Genomic DNA, 23,555 nt, shown 5'->3' with positions numbered 1-23,555 from the left:
ATCCAAATGTTGTTTTGTCATTAACAACTCAGGTGATGGACTAGGAATATACCATTCCTTGTTTTATAATGAGCACGAGCTTTAGTCAAGTTAGAATCTACATCCTGAAAAGGAAGATACTGTTTTCCCTATATTATGTTGCTTATTTTTCTGTCTGTAACTAAAATATTGAGGAAAATACATTGTTTTAGCTACTGTAAAGACGCTACAATACATACCGTTACAAACTTTGGTCAATTTTTGTAAGTGTTTGAATAGATATTGTTTGACAATGTGACACATTGTCCCCAGTCTCTTTCTTTGTATCAAATGCCATCAAGGTTAAGAGAATTTAGGTTTCACTCTGTAAAACATTTTTTTGGCAAACCTCGACTTATTCTGCATCTCCTATCTGGTTACTGAATGGAAATCAGTGAACCTTTTAATACCACAAATGCTATGGTCTTCCAATGGGCAGTTAGCATTGCTAATTTATGATTTTGTACAAGTTTTGTGACTACAAATGTACTTAGTTTGAAGATATCATTCTTTGCATGTAGGATTTTGTTAAAAGCTATTTCCTCACTAATACCTATTGTAATAAAATACTATGTTTTATTTCAGGATGTTATGAAGTCAATAATAGAATTCAATGGATTATTAATACAATATGAGGTGGGACAAATGAGGCCTAGTGTTAACTTGTTGAACTGTGGATCCCAGATTCTGTGATGTGTCATATTACCATTATATATATCTAAAAACAAATAAACAAAACAAAAATAACAACAACATGATCTACAATTTAGGAATATGGGAAGATCATAAACAAGATGATCAAATCCCACAATCTGGAGCCATGGATGCATAAGTGAGACACTCAAGTCACACTATTTAGGCTGACAAGAATAGCCAAAGTGTTGGTGCTATTGTTTAGTCACTTATTTAAAAATTAGGGACAACTACCATATTTAGCCCTCAGATAACTTTGCATAAAATAAAACAAAAACAACTCAATTGTTCACAGTTTGATAAGAAAATGAAAACAAGCCTTCCCTGACCTGACAGGGGGAGCTGACAGAACTTCTTCAGACCCTCTAACTTTCTGATTGTCTGCTTCTTGCACTTGCCTACAAACACTTCATAATTTGCTTCCACAAATTGATGAGCTATCAATTACGATAGATTATTATGTTTATAAAAAAAACTCACCTGAACGTCATTATCTATAGGATCTTGCCAGATCATGTACTTGTATCCAATGTCTTTCACGTTAGCAAGTGTGCGTTTAACGTAATACTGTTCTACTTCATTTATTTTTGTCATGTTGTTTTCCTCCATGAATTTTTTTATGTTGGGATTAGATTCCCTGAAAACAAACAAATATATAAATCTTAAAAAATTTTAATTACCTTAAAACTATATATTAAATCCAAATCTTTCTTATTTATTCTTCTGCTTATGACAAAGAAACAAAGGTCTATTATTATTTAATTTTTTTTTTTTTTTAAATACATGCTGTATTTTAACATACAGAATCAAAACTGGTATGGATGCGATTTTCTACAGGGTGTTCGGAAAGTCACTGTGCACTTGTATATTTATTAACAGACATGTTTCAATATAGAATACAGGAGGTAAATACGAATGACAATTATAAACAATGTTGAAAGTGACCCCCCGTTAGCATCGATACAGGCTTGGATCCTTCTTATTTTGTTTCTAAACACCGCTATCAGTTGCTGGCTTGAAATAGACTGAATGATCATGCCTTTTGAACATTATTATAATTTATTTTTTTATTACTCATAAATAGTCTTTATTTACCCCCTGAGCCAGACATAAATTTAACCATATTATTTCAGTAGCCAATATGGTCACATAATATACAATTAATTATATGCTGTAATCAGTAATTAACATTAATTTCCTTGTGTATGTATTATTTCTGGATAAAGAGTGCACAACAACAAAATCTGAAAAAAACAATATCACTTGTGACAACAAAGTTCATGAATACTCTGAAGAATTCATTCTTAAGTTTCCATATCATTAATGCTACTGGTTAGACATCAACATAAAACATGTTAAAATATTTGAGATATAGCACAACCAAAATCGTTGTGAAGTACTGGCAACCTTCAAGTTATCTCCGAGTTACTTTTAAACTAATTTTTTACTATTGGTGGGGTCCACATATTGCACCATATTAAACAGTTTTATCGTTATAAGAAACTAACCCTTAAAAAATTAGGTTAAATACATTAAGTTCTATGTAAAATATGTAGGAAACAAACTAAACCAGAAATTAGTTGGATCAATTACAATTCTGATGTTAATTTTCAATGTTTTCCTGTGTGACTCACAGGAGATTGAAGATTTTTGTATCTAATAGCATCATGAACTTACAAGCAATCTAATGTGCACCTAAAGCCAGTGGTAGTTTGAGTTATTTAAAAGTGTCTTACTAGCAACAGCTAGTAGAGTTAACCCTTGAGACAAATTATTAGATCATCATTTAGCATACAAGAGGTCTCAGTTTTGGATAAGGCCAGAGAATGGGGCTTGTTTGTGGGAGAGAAAGGACATGGTAGTTTGCATTAGTTGTTAAAAAGTGACTTACTAGCAAGCGTTTATGAATTAATGCTTTAGCTCAGTTTCTAGAGCACTTGCAAGGTGGGCAAGAGATCTCAGGTTCAAATCTGAGGTGAGGAAATTACCATAAATGCAACAATTCTCACTTAGCAATAAAACAACAAAAAAGAAAAATTGAATTATAGTAGCTTAATAATATTTACCAACAAGCATAGTAAACTTCATCCATTCCCAAATGAATATAGTCATCAACAAACACATTTTTCATTTCCGAAACAAGTTCTTTAACAAACTCATAAGTGCTATCCTGCATCGGATTCAACATTTCTGCTTCAGCATGCTCTGGGTGGTTTGGTGTGTATGGATTCTCTCCATCTCCATAGCAGGGTGTTATTAGATCTAGAATCATTTATGAAAAAACAACTCTGAAAATAAACAACCATATATCACTTTTAATTACCCCAACAATCATGGAAAAAATAAATCCATGAAATGTTAAATAAACAATTATAGGATTACACAACAATAAGAAGTTAAAACTCCAGGCAGCATTCTACATTAAGCTGGACATCTAGAAAGTTGTAAAAACTTCCTCATGAAGGAATATAAAAGGTCGTTGGTCCTCAGAAAAGCAATTAACAGAAAAATGAGTAATGACAAATAGAGAAAACTGGAAGTCAGATAAAAGGTTTGATTATCTTCATCACTAATGCACAGAAACAAGTAACCTCTTCTATCTTGTATATATTTACTGGTTAAATTTAAAAATTGTAATAAATCAAAACCTTAAATGACAACTATTCATTGTAGTTCCTTGGTGTTTTAAATTTGTACACAAAGCTACTGAAGGACTAACTGCACTAACCACAGATGGGTAATTAGTAGTTTTTGATAAACAACCAATCATCACCTCTATTAGTCTGTTATTTTCAACTAATCAATTATCATAAGAATAATAATAAATAGCAATAACTGGAAATCCTAATTTTAATTAAAGGATAATTTTTCATGAGTTATGAGACTAATCAATTAAACTGAATAACCTTAATTTAATAAAAACTAGTAGAGAAATCATAATGCCAATAACACTGCATAACAATTTTTTCTAAAAGTTTTTGCTGATTGTGACAGATACCTGGTGGGTATGCACAAATATAGTTTTGGTTTTGCTTCATCACGTAAAAATGTTGAGAAATAAACAGTTAACTGTTTACCTGCAATAACGTATTTAATTGCGTTTATGTTTCTAATACGCTATTAAGTTCAACATAATTAAGTGTTTTGCTCCTGATTTTCGTTTGTATTCAATGTCCGGTGCATCATGTTGCAGTGTCCAACAGAAGTCAGCAAGCATTGACAGATTCCAGTGGCCCTGATATCGTTTCCATTGTAGCAAAACTGAAGATTTCAATAAAACAGTACGTGTTGGGCAAAGTTGGATGCGATTTTCGTGATTAGCAGCAAAAATCTATAAGGAACACCCAACAGTGTTCAAGAAGTTGAAAACTTTGTTGTGCAGTGTATTTAGATATTCTAATTTCAATTAACCAATTATTTAATGTTACACTAGTTGATGCCCATAGATAATTAAGATACTTGCCCAGCTGTAGCTACCTATCCATAATTTTGAAGTAACAAACTAAAGAGAAAGCAGTTTGCCACCATCGTCTCGAGAGACTTTTGCCAATGAAGAGAGAGATTGATCGTCACATTATATTGGTCTCATGGCTAAAAGGACAAGCATATCTGGTAACAATCTTCAAGCCTCTGACCTGCAGAATGTGATTCAACCACCCTAACCAACAGACTAAACAAATAAAATAACTTTCTTAAAACTAACTGTAAAGGATCAGTAACCTTAACACTTTGTTATGATAACACACACACACACACACACACTCACTACAGAAACTAAAATATATCTATTTAATTTTTCTATTTTAAACTCAAGTAGAAATGAAATAAATGCTCACGAGGAAAGGCTTTAGCAAGTCCTTGAGTGTGACCTGGAGTGTCAAATTCAGGAATAACTCTTATTCCCCGCAGCCTAGCATATTCAATTATCTCTTTCACGTCCTCCTGTGTGTAGACATGACGAGGAGTGTATGCTCCCTAGAGAAAAACAAGTGTATAATGTAACTATTAATAAATAATAAATTAATAAATGTCAGTACAGAAAACAGAAGCACAGTTATTCAAGCTTTAAACTTGCTTCCTACAGGTTATTATTGTACGTACTATGCAACTCTGGTTCTATAAATGTTTGATTAGTAATCTGCATTTTGAAATGTAATGAAAAAATATATCTCATGTTAAGTTATCTTATGCATCACTAATATAGTTCTAGAAAACAAACTGCTGGTACTTGTGTGAACAAGTATAACTCAGATAACAATTCATGTTAAATAATCTATGTACATGCATAATAAAGATGAAATGTGCATTTGTTTCCACCACAATTCCTCTGAGCCTGTCTCACTCATAATTTGTATATAAATACTATGAACTATAGAGAATGTCCTAAAGGGATCAAACTTCAGTTTAACCCTGTTTATTTTCTGTGAAGTTTCTGGGTTAATTACTCCCAGCCTATTTAGCTAATCTCAAACAGTCTTTGCAGGATGAGGCTTTAGATAATGTTGAATATTATAAAGAGTTTAAGGGTTAAAATATTAAAGTTCCAGGATTGTTTCTTCCACAACTACTGTTTTTCTCATGATCAACGAGATGTAGGGTGTTCAAGGATGGTATTAACTCAATCTTTATCTGTTGGTAGATGGAAAGCAAACAGAAAATGTGTCTATGAAGAAGCTTTATCATAATTTTAAAATTCTGGAGATAAAGTTTTGTTCAAGCTACTACTCAGAAATATGCAACTTCTGTTTAAGTTTAAACATTCCCCCATTAGTAGATGAGTATTTCACCTTGTATAATATAAAAACACAATCATTTAGTTAAAAAAGGAAGATATAATACCATGGTTTAAGATGTTACCTTGTTCACAGCTTGTTATTTTATGTATTTTTCTAAGATGGCATTCTATTTGTGCTTCTTGTTAAATTATTATATTTTTCTTTCACTCCTAACTTGATTTAAAATTCAAACTGACTTGTTAGGTTCACTTTATTACTGTTATGGAGCTAGTATTTTAGTCTTATTTTCCCAAGTGCTAAACACAGGTTATGGTTAACTTGAAGTAGTTTACACTTTATGTTAAATCAAAATGTGAAAAAATTTGCTGCAGTTAAAAACAAATAACGTTTTTAAATTCTAAAGAAAATAAAGTTGTACATCCATAACTTCTTACATACAAAGTTCAATTTACTTACAATTAAAACGTGATTAATTGACATTAACATACAAAGCACAAGATTAGCCGAATTTCAACTACAACCATCAGTGTGGACTGTGGTGCTATAGATTTAAGGTTTTCCCTCATAATTCACCTAATTTTAATTATATGAAAACTTCATTCCACTCAAAGAAGAATTTTTAATCTAAGATATAGAATATCAGCAATAATTACTAAAAAAATCATATAATAGTTGTTATAATAACAAAATAACTTACAAACACTGTCAGATTAGGGAAACGTTTACTCTCGAACGGAAATGACTGATCATCAACAAGGTGCCAGTGAAATACGTTGAACTTGTTATATGCCATTGCATCCTGTGGAGACAAAGAAAAGCCTATACTTTCAACACATAAATATATAGGTAGCCAAAGTTGTGATTGCACTTCATCCAATATGCAAAGTTTTCAAAAACTGTGAAATAGTTCAATTTGAAAGTTAGGTTTGAAACTAAAGACTGAAACTAAAGATGCTTAATTGTTTCTTACAAATTTCACCACCGTTACAAGAAGTTGGTTTGGTTTTTGAATTTTACACAAAGCTACACGAGGGTTATCTGTGCTACCTGTCCTTAATTTTGCAGTGTAAGACTAGAGGGAAGGCAGCTAGTCTGCACCACCCACCACCAACTATAGGACTACTTTTTTTTACCAATGAATAGTGGGATTGACCATCACATTATAATGCCCCCACAGCTGAAAGGGCAAGCACATTTGGTTTGATAGAGATTCAAACCCGTGACCCTCAGATTATGAGTTGAATGCCTTAACCACCTGGCCATGCCAAGCCTACAAGAAGTTAGAGAATTTAGTTTTTAAGACATATCAATATTCCAAGATGACATTTTCTTTGCAAAGAGTGGCAAGTTAAAGAGATTGAATGCAAATATGTACTCTTAAACACTTCACATCACTATGATATACCTTAAGTCCTGAAATTTAGCTTGAAATACACCTTCATCTCATGCCATGAATCTATGAATCTACACATCACCAGGAAAAACTCAAACTCGTTTAAATGTAGATAATTTTAGTGACAGAAATTTTTGAAATAAAGGTTATAGTGTTGAAAAGTAGGCATATTATTTCTCTTTTGAATGGAGGTGATAAAAAGAGTCTCAATAAATATAGGCCTAGGTTTATGTCCGTTATGGGAAAAGATTTTCAAAATCTGATAAAAGACACTTTGAAAAGTTATTTGGCAAAGTTTAAACTGTTTATACTGTAAAACATAATTTCACTACAGGAACTTTTGCCTACTAACCTTTTTACCTTATTTGTAGAAGTTACTGCTTATGTAAATGTTGTGTCTGTGAAATTTTAGAAAAGACTTTAATTGATGCCACAAAGAAAGCTTGTTAATTAAACCAGTTCTCTCTGTCAGTGTGAGGGATAAGGTGGCTCATTGGTTAGAAAAAATAGCTAGGCGAAAGAAAGAAGAGGGTTGTCAAAAATGGAATTCAGTCAAACTGGATTAACGTTATAATAGGATACCTCAGGACTTAGTGTTAAGATCTTCCTGTTTTTATTTAGATGAATGACAAAAATTAAAGAATGGTCAAATTAGTTAAATATGCAGATGATACTAAGGTTTTGGGTATTGTTGGATGTAAGGACAATGTTGTGGCTTTAAAGGATTTGGGTTATTCTGCGAGTTTGGTGAATAAATGGCTGATAGCATTTAATTATAATAAATGTAAAGTAATACATTTGGGTTACCATAATCTGAATTATTTGTATAATAAAAGTATCTTCACGTTCTGGTTGATCCATCTTAAGTCATCCAAGAAATGTATTGTCAGTGGTACGAAAAATAGCATTTTATGTTGTACCTACAGAATTACTGAGAACAAGTCTAAAGATGTAATAATTTCATTGTCTGTGTTGATGGTTAGACCATTTTTGGAGCATTATATTCAGTCTTGGGCTCATGACCTTAGGAAGGGCATTGAATTGTTCAAATTACTTTGAAGGATGTCTATTAGATGATACCCAAGATAAAAGATTATCATAAAAGAATAGGTTAAGGTCTCTAAAATTATATTCATTTGAAAAAAGAAGAGTTAGATAGGAATCTGATTGAGGTTTTTACACTTACAAAGGGAAATAAACGTTTTGCTGCATCACTGTTTTAGGTACTTAATGGTAAGAGCAGTAGGCCTTGGGTACATAAAGATAAATATTTCAGGGTAGGAGTCATCTTAAGCTTATTAGTTTTATTTTTTAAAAGGATGATTGGTTTTTGAAATGGGTAGCCTTTGGATGTGATGGATGCAGTAACTTTGAAAACATTTAAGGTAAGGTTAGATAAATAAGGAGTGGTAAGGGTTGCATAACTTTGTTTTATTTTTAATGTTTAGTGGATGGGATGGCCAAAATCTGGACCATTAGGCCCCTTGTCGTCCATAAGTGATGGTATATTATAACCTAACAATTGTTAAATTTAGGATAGAGTACACTTTTATATTATACCACTGAATTATTAATAGAACCAAGAAACTTTATACTTAAAAAAAAAATCAAATGATCTCATTTTCTAAACTACGAAAGCCAAGTAATGTACAACCTCAATAACATCTTGAGAAAAATCTCAAAGAATCACATAAAAAAAACACTGAAAGATACAGGAACAATTATGGTTTATTAGAAGCTTCTTTTGACAGGTGCACAAGTGGACTTATAAAGGACACACATTATTAAACCATCACCACCCCTTCTCTACCCTAAAACAGCTGTGAGTTACATATTTAGATATATATCACATAACTTGTGACTCAAGTTCACTCTGGTTTAAATCTGATGCTCAATCCACATGTCAGCAAAACTTACCAACAATGCAAGTACTGTTTACTCACTCTAATTAAACTACAACAGTAAAGCATACATTTATTATGCTATAGAAAATCACAATTAAGAAATGTGATAATTGTAGATGTAATGTGAAATAAAGACAAACAAACTTATGTATCTAAAATAGAATTGTATGAAAAAATTGACTTTGGTAACTATGTATTTTGTGCACAACAGTACATTTGAGAAAAAACCTCAGAAACAACTGTCAGCATTTACATTTGTTTTTGACTAATAACAAAACTTTATCTATAAAGTATTATTCATATTGACCAATGGATACTTAAGCAGGAATGACATTAAGAATGCAATAAACAGATCTTTATTTTCTCAATGTTTCAACTACAAGTCTTTTTAAGGAAAGTGTGACACTGTCAGAAGACCCAATACAACCAGTGTAACAGTAGCACATGCAGGGAAAGCAGGACACATGCCTAAATGAAAGGAAATTAAAAACGAGAGATAGTAGAGCAACAAAGGAAAGCTACAGAAGCTACTTACATCTTATAAGAAGATGTAACCACAGCAGCATTACAGCATCACCTGAAAGAGACTTGCTACCAAATTGTTAAAAATAAAGGCCATGTTAAAGCATTCTTTGTTCCATCGCTACCTTAATGTCTATATATCTGTTAAATTGGAAAGAAATTCTTACCAAATTTTGTTTGAGAGTCTTCATTGGCTGAAAATGGCGAGCGGTGTCTAAAAGGAGACCACGATACGTATATCGTGGATAATCTTCGATGTTGGTAACATTGATAAGGTACTGAAAGAAGAAAATAATGTTAAAAATATCTTAGTTGATGTGTAGTTATATGATTCATACTGGCTTGAAATATTTATAAAAGAGGGTAGTGAAACACACTTCACAGAAAAGATACTAGCGACATATATATAATATAACATACGTCAATATGACTGTGCTTTCTTTGTCTTCAGCAGGTTTAGCCAGTAAAAGAATACTTTTGCTAGCAATGGGAGAGGAAATCACCCATACTAGACATCAAAATGGTGGACAGTAGTAACTAAACTCAACAGGGTAGGGAAATTTAAAAAAAAATCTATTGTAGCTTGGATTATTTATTGTGGATGAGAAATTATTGTCCAGTTTATTACATCAATAAAATTAGCTTATCATGTGACTAAAAGAGCAATAATTAGTACACAGGTAATTTTCCTTCAGAATTATTCCACAACAATGTGTACATGTCTACATGAAAGAGGTAGACATGTATTCCTGTAAAAAACTAATCCATTAAATCTAGCAGTAAACCTCTACTGGAAGAGGTAGAGCTGTCTTTAACATTTCTATGTCTCCTTGTTCAGTAAGTCTGTAAATATCTGCCTTTATTTTGTGACGTCTGTGATTATTGAAGGTGTGAACATTTTCTTTCTTACATCTGTGAACATATAAATTCTGTATGTTTCTTGTTTTTGATATCTCTAAATGCCTAAATATCTGTGCATCTCCTTGGTTTTTTTGCAAACACCTCAACATGTCTCTAACTTTTGATGTATGTAGACACCTGAATATTTTGGTCCCTTGTTCTGCGATGTTTATAAACATTTAAATGTACTCATGTTTCATTGTTTTGCAATATTTGTAAATGATTAATACTTTGCTTTTTCTGTAATCACCTTAGTCTGTATGCCTCCTTTGTTTGTTTTTTTTTATATGTGAAGACACTTGGAGATCTTTATGTTTCCTCCTTTGAGATGTCTCTAAATATCACTGTATGTGTACTTTTTTACGATGAACGTATTTATATGAAGATGTGGATCGAAACACAATTTGTTTTGGATTTGGCAAAAAAGTACAAATTCTTCAATGATTAAAATAAATACATGGTTTGACTCAGAAGAAATGTTTTGCCCATGACAACAAAAGATTTGGAGAAAAAGTTATGTCAAATAATATAATAAACTCATATTGTAAAATATCAAGTAACATGCCACAACACTAATTATAATTTTAAAACAACTTACAAAAAACTTGAAAAATTAAGTTTTATACATGAACTAAATGTTATTAATAAAAGACATCCTATATTAATTTTATATTTATACATGTATTACTTACATGTAGAAAAAAAAAAAAAGTCACTCAATCATGGCTTCAGTGAATTGTGAGATTTAACCTCTTGATGGAAGGCAATTTTGTGAACTTAATTTGCATGTTTCTACTTCCCCATTTCAACATGGTTTTTAAAAGTTTATTTCCAAAATATGTTTTTGTCTCAAATATATATGTAAATTTCTTGAAACTTTAGAATACAGCACCAGGAAAATCACCTATCTACATAAATCCATTCTAACCCTAAAATGTGACAGCCTCACTGAGCACTTACTGCTTTGTTCTTGTCTTGATATACCAACTGACTGAAAGTCTCGAGAGCTGTAAGAAGAACATTCCATAACTTCAGTTGTTTTCATAATCCAGATAAAAGAACATCAACATAAAAAACATTTATGAGGAAAATGAACTAATGGTTAAATGTTCTCACCTGAAAACATGACAGCAAAAATACAATAATGGAATATATTATAATAAGTAATGATTTCATACACTCATATAGAACTACACAAGTTACTACACATTGAAAATATAAAGTTTAATAGCTTTTAAACTTTAAGGCTTCAAAGTTTTATTACATTGTTTAAACCTCATCATTGTGTCATAGTAAGTAAATTATTTATTCAATTTTCAAAACAAACCTATGATTATGGTGTTTTTGCTATTTCCACAACTGGAATATTTTAATTATCATAAACCATCTCCTACTTCATTACACATTTGTTTACAGAAAGAAAGACATCTCTCTGTTTGTGTACTTTTCATGAAATTATAGTTTCTATTTAACATTTTATGTACAACCTGATAAAAGCCATAATAAAAGATTTAGTGCCAAGGGCATGTCATCATGTTTGCACCCCTTTGCAAGTTTCATATTAATCAATTTTGGTCATTTTACTGCCCTTTGCTGCTTTGTTCCTGAAGTAGTTGCCCTGACTACCCCACCCTAACTACAGTTCTGAGCCAAAGTCTCATATGTCTGAGTCTCAGGAAACAGAAGTTAAATAATACATACTGGTCATGTGTGCTTTTAAGGCATTTTAAATATTATTTCAGCTACAATAACTAAGATGGCATAATTAATATCTTATCCTTCATATCTACTTGTGTTTATACAAAAAGAATTGACTACAAAATATGAAATTCTATAAAATCCAATAAAAGAACTAGTTGGTTAATCTCCTACTTTACATCTTTGAATCACCAATGTTTTGTTTATTTTATGATACGGGTTACAGTTTGTTGTCAATTTAAAAAAAATTATTAATTTATGGAAGTTAAATATATCTAGTAGTTATGTTCTTGAAGCTATTCTGTGATGAACACATGAATTCCTCAAGGATGTTAACCAAATAGTAAACTGTGAAAAAAACAAAAACCTTATTAGTTGTTAAAGCCAAGAACACTCACTTGTACTATTAATATTCATGACTCAAACAACTGTTACAATGTAGGCTGTACATGAATAGTATCTGCCGTTAATCAAAACTAAAAAAAATCATTGTTACCCTTCAAAAGTACGATGATTATGTGCGAGTAGAATAGTTTACTTTCCAATTTTCAGAGAATCCAGTAAATAAAACAAAGAACCAGCATGGCACAGGTGCTTACAGTTAAACACTAATTAAAAATATTTTGTCAAAATTAAGGATTACTGGCACGTGATCTCTGTAAAGATTAGAGTTTTGTGTATTAACTCTGTACAGAGATGAAGGCAAAATAAAAATAAAATACATTATTAAGGTTGGAAGAAGACTGATTGTGTAGCAGCTACACTATTATAAAAATGTATCTGAATACAAGTGTACAAATAAACTTCACTTGAGGATAAACACCAAAATAAAAAAAATAACGTAAGAGTACTAGATATGTAAATGCTAAATCTTGGCTCTCAAATCAAATACAAAAGTTTAAATTAATGTGGTCTGAAAGTGTCAAAGCTTTGTATACACACTCTCTGTAGCTGACAACCCGTAAACAGGCAGCAATATCTCTGCATGGACCATGTTATAAGTGCATGGTAGTCCTATATATATATATATATACACAAGAATACATTGTAGATATGAAACAGTAGATGAGTTCCTTGACCATATTGTTAACAGAAAGTAACAACCATTTCAAATGTAGAACTCAAAAAAACATTAACATCCAGTATACATGATACATACCCTACAATATTGTAAGGTAAACAAAATTTATCACAAGGTAAGTTGAATATATGGATCAGAAGTGAAAACAACTTATAAATTAATAGGGCTAGTTCATCATAGGAAAATGGATTTAAGTATGTAATGTCATATATCAATACAAAAGATAATTACAACCTATAATGACTGTAGGATGTATTGATTTACTGAGTATCCAGCCCAGGGGTGGAGTTCATAAACCTTGTTTAACAAACAGAAAGCTACAAAAATATTTATTCTTCTTAAAAACAAACACTCACAAAGAAAGAACTTTCATGATTTTTACTTTAATTTAATATATGATTATGATCAATACAGTGCTATTAGTGATAGTTGAATTTTGTTGTGAGTAGCATATACTTAATTTTACACAAGCTCTTCATTAGTTCATACATATTTCATTCACGTTTTTTTATGTTTAGAAATTATAATTTTACTATGCAGTGTGCATAACACTCCAAGATTGATTTAGATTAATCCTGGCACAATTAAAATAATGTTTAATACAGAAAGATTTACAGAGTTCCAACTGTAAACTAAACCAATATAATTCCATTTTATTAATTTAAATAAATTCGATACTGAATGTATGTGGCTAAGGACACAGAAATTAAAGGGATATATATATAATTGTACAAATTTGTGTGTGTTTATAGTTGTGGTTAAATGTTTTTATCTACATCTGCATGCTGGACCTCAACAGTCCACAATTTTCAGGAACTTAGGTGCCTCCACAATGTGTTTTTATAGCAAAAGAACAATAAAAGGAAAAAAAAAAACCTTGCCAAATGAGCAAAGTATAATATTAAAACTAATTGTTCTGGCTGTTTCTCATTATGAATTCTTCACTCCAGCCTCCTTGTTGGCGAGATAATTTTTTATATCAATGTAGCCATCTCATTGCTGTTTCTGTCAAGAAGTGTTTTATAAACAACTTGTACACAACTGTTACAACCAAAATTAATATGAAACAAATGAAATTTTACAATATCAGACGACTGTTCCTACCTCTTAGTGCTCCCCATACTGTTTTAGTTTCGATAACAGCGGGACCTGATGTTGGAACGTCAATTGAATCTATAAAAAATTAACAAGATACAAATTATTTCACATCTCTATGGTACATAAAATTACACATTATTGATACTATTTAGAATTCACAATTTAAATAATTTAGTTAAAACAGTATTTGCTTTGCTTTTAAACAAAAATAATTGCCATTGGATATTTGAAATACAGATAAGAAAACAAAAGTGAAAATATGTTGAAAAATCTTTTACAAAGCCTTCGATGTAAGTTCTTTGAAATACACTGTCTAAAATTTTGTTTCTAAAACGTGCTTCACAACTTGGACACAAAATTATTATTATCTGACTGACACTCTTTGAACAGAATTTAGAATATTTGATATTTTATCTGTGTGTTGTCCTTGGTCTGGGTGGTATATATAATGCATTTACTTTTTTTAGCATGCTCCAGTATGGTGATGCTGCACAACTTTGCAGAGGTTGTTTCTTGGAAAACAGTCACCTTACTCTTTTGAAAATCTGTGAAACGTCTGGTACACGTCATATCTTTCCATCAACCAGACAACTGTTCTTAATAAAACTTTAAAAGAATTCTTGTTCACAGATTGCATACACTTCTTGTTGACCACAGCTTGCTCCCTCGTACTTACGTTAGCTTTACCTTCATCCTTCGCTAATGGATCAGCTCCTAAGATGTTTGGCCACCATTTAAAGTCATTTTGACTCAGTTAAACCTTCATATAAAGCAGGCTTTTCACTCTGACATTGTGACCTTATATACAAGGTCCATACATATGGTATTTCCACTTACTCTATCTGATTTATACACTCCTTTCTCCTTGAATAAGGAGCAAATATCTTCATAGAGGGAGTTAATTTTCCTTATCTTTTGTTGGACACAGTAACTCCACAAGGTTTGGTTCTGCCACCTGTGCTTTAAATTCTCTATGGTGCTCATACGTCCATCCATAAATCTCTTTCACTATGCAAAATGACTTAACTCTTATTCTTGTCTGCAAGAAAATTATCATGATGAACAAAATCCTATTAAACCAAAGTCAACGCTTTTTTTTCCACAGTGACTCCTACACCTTACCATTAATTACAACCAAAGACATTAACTTTATTCCAACAAAATTCATTTTGGCCATGTTGAGACCTGTAAAATGTTTGATATCTGAATCAGTACTATTCTCTGCAGTTTTCTGATACAGTCAGATATCTTGGGGTCATATTTAGAAAATACATTACTTGACCAGTCTTGAACAACAAGTCTCTTTGACTCCCATCTGCTTTGGAGATTGACAGGAACTTACTGGGACTGTCTACAAATAAAGCCTTAATTTGAACTCGTCTGACTTATGATTAAAATGCAAGAATCTTTTTCCCTTTTACCTACAGACAACAGGTTCTTGAGCTACATATCCTATGGATATCTCCATAATAAGACTAATAAGTCTAACTAAGGAACTTTATGACTATCTATTTTCCACAGATTCTGGGCATCTCAGAAATTTTTTTACTATTAATCGCAGTTTCCAGATCCATAATGCTTTTTTTCGAATACTTCTGACTTACTTTTTGTTACCCAAGGAAATTTTACCACTTGAATACCTTGTGTCAAACCAATGTCACGTTCTTCTCACCAAACGATCCTGTGCAGAACCTCCCAAAATTATAAACACCCTGATAGTTAACTGTTCTTTCAATATTTCCACTGTTTCCTCAACGCCTTTCCGTCTTCTCTGTTAGCACATAAAATATAGATCATCCACACTCATGAGATATACCATCAGTACGATCAGTAATAAATTTTATCTCCTCACATCAAATTTTATAAATTTCAAAAGTATGGTCATTCTGTATTAAGCCTTCCACAACAATAGCTGGTTTTAGATCTACTTGTACAAAGGCCATTCAAATACGAAAACGAAGAACAAAACCTTTTGAAATTGCTAACTAATTCTCTACTTTTTTCTTGTTTGAAATTATACTTTAACGTTTAGAAGACGACAGTTCATTTCTTAGTTCAGTTCAGATCTTTTTGTAAAGAAACTATTAAAAGTTATCTTTTTTTAAATTTCGCACAAAACTACTCAAAGGCTATCTACGCTATCCGTCCTAATTTTGCAATGTAAGACTAGAGGGAAGGCAACTAGTTACCACCACCTACCGCCAACTCTTGGGCTACTCTTTTACCAACGAATAGTGGCATTGACTATAACATTATAACGCCCCCACGGCTGAAAGGGCGAACATGTTTGGTGCGACGGGGATCCAAACCCGCAACCCTCGGATTACGAGTCGAGAGCCCTAATCCACCTGACCATACCGGGCCATAGGAATTATTACTTAAGCTCTATCTTTGAACCTGAGTATAAGACGAAGGGTAAAACAGTATCGTCTTCTTCACTGACTAATATGGCATATGTATGTGGAGGCAAATTGAGGTTTTAAAAATGTATCCATTCATTTGTTTTATTACTACTCAGAAAACAGATTAATAAAGAAAATATTTCTACTAATAAATATTTATTAGTTGTCTCCGAGTTTAAAAGAAAAATACACGAATAAGTATTAACTAATTAAGATTTATTAACTACCAAAATGTAAATAAAAACACTAATAAAATTATGAGCGATATAAAAAATACAATTAAATCAATAAACTTACATTTTTCATCAACGTAAGACTCTGGAAGCTTAGGATATCCACAAGACTTGTCTTCAACTTCGACTTTCAGTCCTTCTAACACCGGAAGTGAGGTATCGGTTACACCATTCTTTTCGTCTATGAGAATATACTGCTGATAACGTTTAAGAGCATTTCGAATGATGTCACATTCTCGGGCATTTGTTTGTAAATAGAATGTGCTGGGATATAAAGTCAAAACTGTAGATGAATTCTGCCAAGACCTTGGAAGTGGCCATGGTGCTCCAGGTGGTGCACGTGTTCCCTACGAAGAAAAAAAAAAAACGTGTATTTTTTTTTCATATTGTCTTACTTTTCAGACAAAGTTGGAAATTATTCTGAAGCGATCTCTATGCTTATTGCTGTTGAGAGTAACTTCAAACTTATACTTAATTATTTGGGGATAATATCAGATATTACAGTATCAGGTGGAATTATAATAATTTTATTTGTGTTGTAACAGATGTTTAAACAAAAGCATTGGCAAAAGCTTGCGAAATAAGACGTATTGACTGAATGATTATTTCATTTAATATTATTAGTTAATAAAAAGTAACAGAAAAAGTGGTATATATTATTTTATTCCTTTTCTTGGTTTAGATGTCGCAAAGTTGACTGGGGAAAAACTGACCACTACCCACAAATTGAAACATTATTACGGCGATTTAAAAAAAAAAAAAATTACTGCCGCAAAGCACAGATAGCTAAATATTAGCTTATTCTTTGGTTCGACACATTTATGCCTTGATAGGTTTGTACACTAGCAATGGAACATCAATAAATACATTTCTGGAATACTGGGGTCGTTTGTAAACATTATTATTAAATTTGTGAAGTTAGTTTTTGTTATGAATTTGGTTCAGCGGAGACTCAACGAACGTTTTAACAATAACGCAATATTCATTACTATCAAGAAAGTATTTGTTTGTTTGTTTGGAAATTTCGCACAAAGCTACTCGAGGGCTATCTGTGCTAGCCGTCCCTAATTTAGCAGTGTAAGACTAGAGGGAAGGCAGCTAGTCATCACCACCCACCGCCAACTCTTGGACTACTCTTTACCAACGAATAGTGGGATTGACCGTCACATTATACACCCCAACGGCTGGGAGGGCGAGCATGTTTAGCGCGACGCGTGCGCGAACCCGCGACCTTCGGATTACGAGTCGCACGCCTTACGCGCTAGGCCATGCCGGGCCCATCAAGAAAGTAAATGGAAGCCTTTATATACTTTACTTGTCCTCTAAATCTTTGAAGTATAGCTTCACATCTAGCGACAATAAAAAACAAATATTAAAAGGACCAGTCTCACGAAATGAGGTAAAAACCAAATCAAGACATCACCACTCCTAAATATCACAATGTTTAGGTATGTTTGGAGTTTTGACCTACATAATTATCATTGCCTATGATGGGCGTTGTCCCAGAATATTGAGTGCATTGATTTCACATCCTCAGGAAACATTCTAAATTTATATTCTAAAACAGGTTGCTCGTTTTATGCATTACATTGCACCGAGAATGGTATGAACAAAGTAGACAAAATATGTTAGATGTTGAATTTATAATATATGTAGAAATAAAAGATTGTTGTTGGAAGTTGCTTTTTCGAATTTCGCGCAAAGCTACACGAGGGCTATCTGCGCTAACCGTCCCTAATTTAGCAGTGTGAGAATAGAGAGAAGGCAGCTAATCATTACCACCCACCGCCAACTCTTGGGCTACTCTTTTACCAACGAATAGTGGGAGTAACCGTCACATTATAACGCCCCCACGGCTGAAAGGGCGAGCAAGTTTGGTGTGACGGGAACTCGAACCCGCCACCTTCGGATTAAGAGTCGAGTGCCTTAACCACGCGGCCATGCCGGGCATTATCGTTGAAGAAACGAAAAAGTTATTACTTTATTTTTGTATTTTAAAAGAACAACAAAAAATATTTTATTGTTTATGAGAATTCTATCAGAGGGATCAAGGCATTTGTAACCCCCCCCCCCTAATGAGTTAGTGGCAAGTCTGAAATAAAAGTTATTTTCGTAATTATATAGAGAGTAGAGGCAATTTTAGTAGATTTATTACCAAAACAACAAGAATAATTGAGATATTTCGTCAGTTCCTTATTGGAGTGTAAATATTTCAAGACATTATTAGCATTTATATGAAGTAAGTTTTACGTGTGTTTTCCCCAGAGTGCTATTTACATCTACTAAAAGTAAGAAAAGCCTCTACCAAAGTAATATTACGGCGTAACTTTGAAAACAACTGAAGATAAAACATTTATTTTATTCCTTCAAATTTATATTTTATGATACTTTAATAAAATCGTGCAAAATTAACGACTTGAGAATCTTATTATAACAGTAAATGTTGTTTTGTGGACGATTCATTAAATAATAAATTATTAATACAATTCCATTTGCTTTGTGCGCTACTCTGGGTATCCCGTTGGTACAGCGGTAAGTCTACGGATTTACAACATTCAAATCAGGGGTTTGATTCCTCTAGATGGACTCCGTAAATAGTCCTATGTGGGTTTGCTGTAATAAAACCACACAAACATCACTGTAGATACCCCCCCTCCAGTGGCATGTCAACGGATTTATACTGCAAGGAACAAGGTTTCGATACCAGTGGTGGGAAGAACACAAATAGACCTTTGGGTAGCTTTGAGTTTACTAACAAACAACAGCATCACTGTATGAAAGTAAGACACCATTATAATAATTTTTCGTAATACTAGCAGTAGCCTACACCTTCTTTCTAAACATGGTATACGTATTTCTATCATCGTTATGACCAGATAACTTAGCTTAAAGAGCTAGTTTATTGTATAATTGTTCATCCAAGGTTTATTTTTATTCGTTCAAATACTTTTTGACTCATTACAGGTTTCTACACACAACTAGTTTCTTAACTCCATAAAATGTTTATAGAAATATCTATAAGCCTTACATCATTTACATAATATAAAATAACCTAATTAATCACAATTAATTTAAAAATATCATTTATTTATGCGATTGTTTTTCTATAAGTTCTTTTACGTCGAGGATATTGCAAAGATTGATTATGTGCGTGTTTTTCGTATAATAAAGCCACTTTCGGCTATCTGCGGAGTCCACCAAGGGGAATCGAACCCCTTCTTTTCGCGTTTTAAATCTGCAGACTTACTGCTGTACTAGCGGGGTAGAAATTGATGTTAAAAACGTAATAAACGGCCACACATCTTCAGTTTCAACCATCTCACAATTGGACGGAGCACAAGCAATTAATTAATTTTTTCTGTTACTATTTTCGGAATAATAAAATACGTTTTATCGTTATTTTGTTTACAATGAACTAATTAAAATCACTTACTGTATTTTACGCCTTGTAAGACGTACTTTTTTTCTTTAGAAACACCTTGAAAAATCCCCATGTGTCTTCCAAGACAAAAGTGATGAGTTAAGACAAGAAGTAAGTTTAGGGTCTGCTCAAAATGACCTCTTATACAGATCGTAATCTCATTACTTACCAATTACAAGTATTGTCAATAGCATAAAACATTCAATTTAACTAATACTGTCGATATACTGTGAATAATATGACGTATTTGACTGTATTTACCCAGTAGGTTGAAAAAAGTCAAGGTTACATCAAGATGTTGCTTGCTGTCAAAATATTTTTTTCTTAGAATTGTCTTTCCAAAATTAGGGGACATCTTCCACGATGTAGCGTCTTACAAGGCATAAAATACGGTATATGATTTTACATGGTCATTTAAAAGATATTGTTCACAATATTTAAATATAATGAATGTGCTTTTCTGTTACTTAGCATAACCAACATTATTTTCAAATTTTCTGTCATTATTCTTAAATTATCTTCAGGTGACATATATAGCCTCATTCAAAACCAGTAAACTTTGAAACACAAAACTATATTTCATCCTTTATACAGTTTCTTTTTCTTATAGCAAAGCCACATGGGGCTATCTGCTGACCCCACCGAGGGGAACTTTGATACAGACTTTAATGCCTCGACCTTTACTGTCTTGTCTAATCGAATTAGAAGCGGAGTAACCTTCAATATCAAACATTAAAATATCATTTATATGCCAAGTTTACCAAATAAGTAAAATCGAATTTTGTACTTTGTAATTCCTGTAAAATTTCATTCCGTGTCGTTCTGAGACTTCTTACATTCACATGATATGTTTACAATCCAACAAAATCACAAATTTTAATTGGATCGATTTTAGTATAATAACCCATATTATAAAAAACCTAAATGTAAATGAATGAAACTACTTAAATTATAAAACAAAAATATATAATTTAGATTACAATATTTCGGGATCATTTTCATTTCTAATATGTATAACATTCAGAGATTACTCCTTTTTTAAAATAAAAATAAAACTCCACCATTCTTAGAACCTAGAAATATACATATATTTCACTATTAATATTTCTCTCCTTACGAAATTAATATTTTAAAATGTTCGTTTATGTATTGTAGTCTTCATTAGCGAAACGTGCTTCCTTCGATGTTGAGGGTCGCGGGTTCGAATCCACGTCACACCAAACATGGTCGCCCTTTCAGCCGTTGGGGCGTTATAATCTCCGATTAATCCCACTATTTGTTGGTAAAAATGTAGCCCAAGAGTAAGCGGTGGGTGGTGATGACTAGCTGCCTTCCCTCTAGTCTTACACTGCTAAATTAGGGACAGCTAGCGCAGTATAGTTTTGCACGTAATTCAAAAACAAACCAAACCTTCAATGTTAAATTTTGTCACACCTTGTAACAAGTAGTTACTAAGAGACCCGTCACGTAATGATCTTTGAAATTTTCCACTAATGTTCCGAGTCGAGTGTCTTAACCACCTGACCATGCCGGGCTTCCATTGATGTATTTTATGTTTTAACTGTTCTATGCAAGGTTTCAGTACCACTGTGCCCTACTTTTCAGCGTTACCTCTGTATTTTCTAAAATCGTTTCGGGGACTCCCAAGATTACTACTTTGGTTGCAATGTTGTTGTTCGACTTCGTTAAGAAACTTTTTAATTTTTCAATTTAATTTTTATAATCGACTACATTTCAAACCTATTTTTACTTAGTTTAACGGTTCTTCATACTTCCGAGAGTTAGAACTTACATTTTGAATCTCTTTTACTCTTGTAACACTAAACGTCTACGTCGCTGTAACTAAAATATCGACGTTTACTACAGTTCGTTTTCGATCTATTTACTTCCGAAAAACTTACGAACATTTTGGTTTTATAAATCCAACAACATAAAGATGATATGTACCACAACAGTTCACAATACACTTTATCAGACCATTTCTGTCAAAAATATCTTCAATGCACATAATTACACACACATATATATAAGTTAAGGACAACAAAAGCCCTATTGGTCCACACAGGTTGTCCCATCCACTAAACTAAACTGTACAATAAAAACAAAATACTTAGCTCCAACTTTTATGATCCAAATATTTATAGTCTTCCCTTGAATACTCTAATTACATTTTCCAAAAACATTTTTTGTTTGTTTGTTTTGGAATTTCGCACAAAGCTACTCGAGGGCTATCTGTGCTAGCCATCCCTAATTTAGCAGTGTAAGACTAGAGGGAAGGCAGCAGCTAGTCAACACCACCCACCGCCAACTCTTGGGCTACTCTTTTACCAACGAATAGTGGGATTTATCGTGGCATTATAATGCCCTCACGGCTGATAGAACGAATTTGTTTGGCAGGACAGGGGTATTAGAACCCGCGACCCTCGGATTACCAGTCCCACGCCTTACGCTCTTGGCCATGCCTGCCCTTTCCAAAACAAATTTACTCCGCATATTTAATAATATATCTATTTTGCTATCATTTTTAATTTTTTGATCAAGTTTAATTTAACCCCAAAAATTTCAACACCGTAGTTTCGTAAATAATGCCTCCTACAAATATAGGTGGGCACATTATTAAACATAAGCTGATAATATACAACTTCAACTTTACGTCTTTGAGGCATATGTAATATACTGGTTTCAAAAATCATTCGAAACCACATAATTAGTTACTTTAATCTAATAAACTTTGTCATGAGTAAGTCTTTAATCGAAATAATTTCATAAGTGCTTCATAAATCCAAAGTTTGTAAATACAGTGCACGATATTGTTTAATATGCATTTTTCTTTCTGGAAACTGAATGTAACACGTAATTTATTAATTTAGTGAGGCTAATACAAGACAAGCTGGCTGCGTTATACTTACTGGTAAAGGTAATCTTGCTTCTATGTAAGTAATGTAGCAATAACCAGCATCTAGCGTGCACAGGAATGCAAGCAAAGACATTGACCAAAAGAAGTTCATGGTGTGTTCTGGTGCAATACGACCTACAACTGGAAGATGTTTTTCGCTGGTGTAAATAATTTACACAGTTAACCGTCACCGAGTTTTGTTCGTTAGAAGGTGTAGTCACGTGCCATTTAAATTGTTATTCCACCAATCAGTAGAGGTTAGGAAGTTTTCCAACAACCTGTCTTTAGCTTTGAATACGCTGCAGATTTAGTCCCCCTTTTCTCTCATAGTCCTAAAAATTGTCCGGTTTTTTTCATCTTCTTTCCCTGTCTTATTTTAATTATTTAGAATAAGCAATTTACCTTTCTAACTCAAATTACATCTAAACTGAAAAAAAAACCGTTTCACGAAAATTACTTTCTCTAACGAATAATGTTAAGATATTCATAAAACTCTATTTCAGCCAATCAGCAATGACTTTAAGTGGATCTTAGAAACAGCCTGAAGTCTTGGAAAATCT

At 32.6% G+C, this 23,555-nt stretch overlaps 1 protein-coding gene across 1 annotated transcript in view; it reads right to left on the bottom strand.

Annotated features, from left to right (window-relative positions):
- Positions 1–23,178, bottom strand: part of LOC143254292 (beta-hexosaminidase subunit beta-like) — a 33,591-nt gene extending 10,413 nt beyond the window's left edge. Inside the window, exons 1-9 of the mRNA XM_076509224.1 lie at positions 23,009–23,178; positions 16,743–17,025; positions 14,050–14,118; positions 11,127–11,173; positions 9,434–9,544; positions 6,145–6,246; positions 4,548–4,686; positions 2,778–2,973; positions 1,192–1,348 (exon numbers count right to left, since the gene is read on the bottom strand). Coding sequence (XP_076365339.1) covers positions 1,192–1,348; positions 2,778–2,973; positions 4,548–4,686; positions 6,145–6,246; positions 9,434–9,544; positions 11,127–11,173; positions 14,050–14,118; positions 16,743–17,025; positions 23,009–23,107 — 1,203 coding nt within the window. The 5' untranslated portion in view covers positions 23,108–23,178. The remainder of the gene's footprint in view (positions 1–1,191; positions 1,349–2,777; positions 2,974–4,547; positions 4,687–6,144; positions 6,247–9,433; positions 9,545–11,126; positions 11,174–14,049; positions 14,119–16,742; positions 17,026–23,008) is intronic.
- Between the last annotated feature and the right edge of the window lie 377 nt (positions 23,179–23,555).

This window comes from Tachypleus tridentatus, chromosome 6 (assembly GCF_004210375.1).
Source record: "Tachypleus tridentatus isolate NWPU-2018 chromosome 6, ASM421037v1, whole genome shotgun sequence".
NCBI lineage: Eukaryota > Metazoa > Arthropoda > Merostomata > Xiphosura > Limulidae > Tachypleus > Tachypleus tridentatus.
This window is presented reverse-complemented; position numbering and strand designations above follow the sequence as displayed.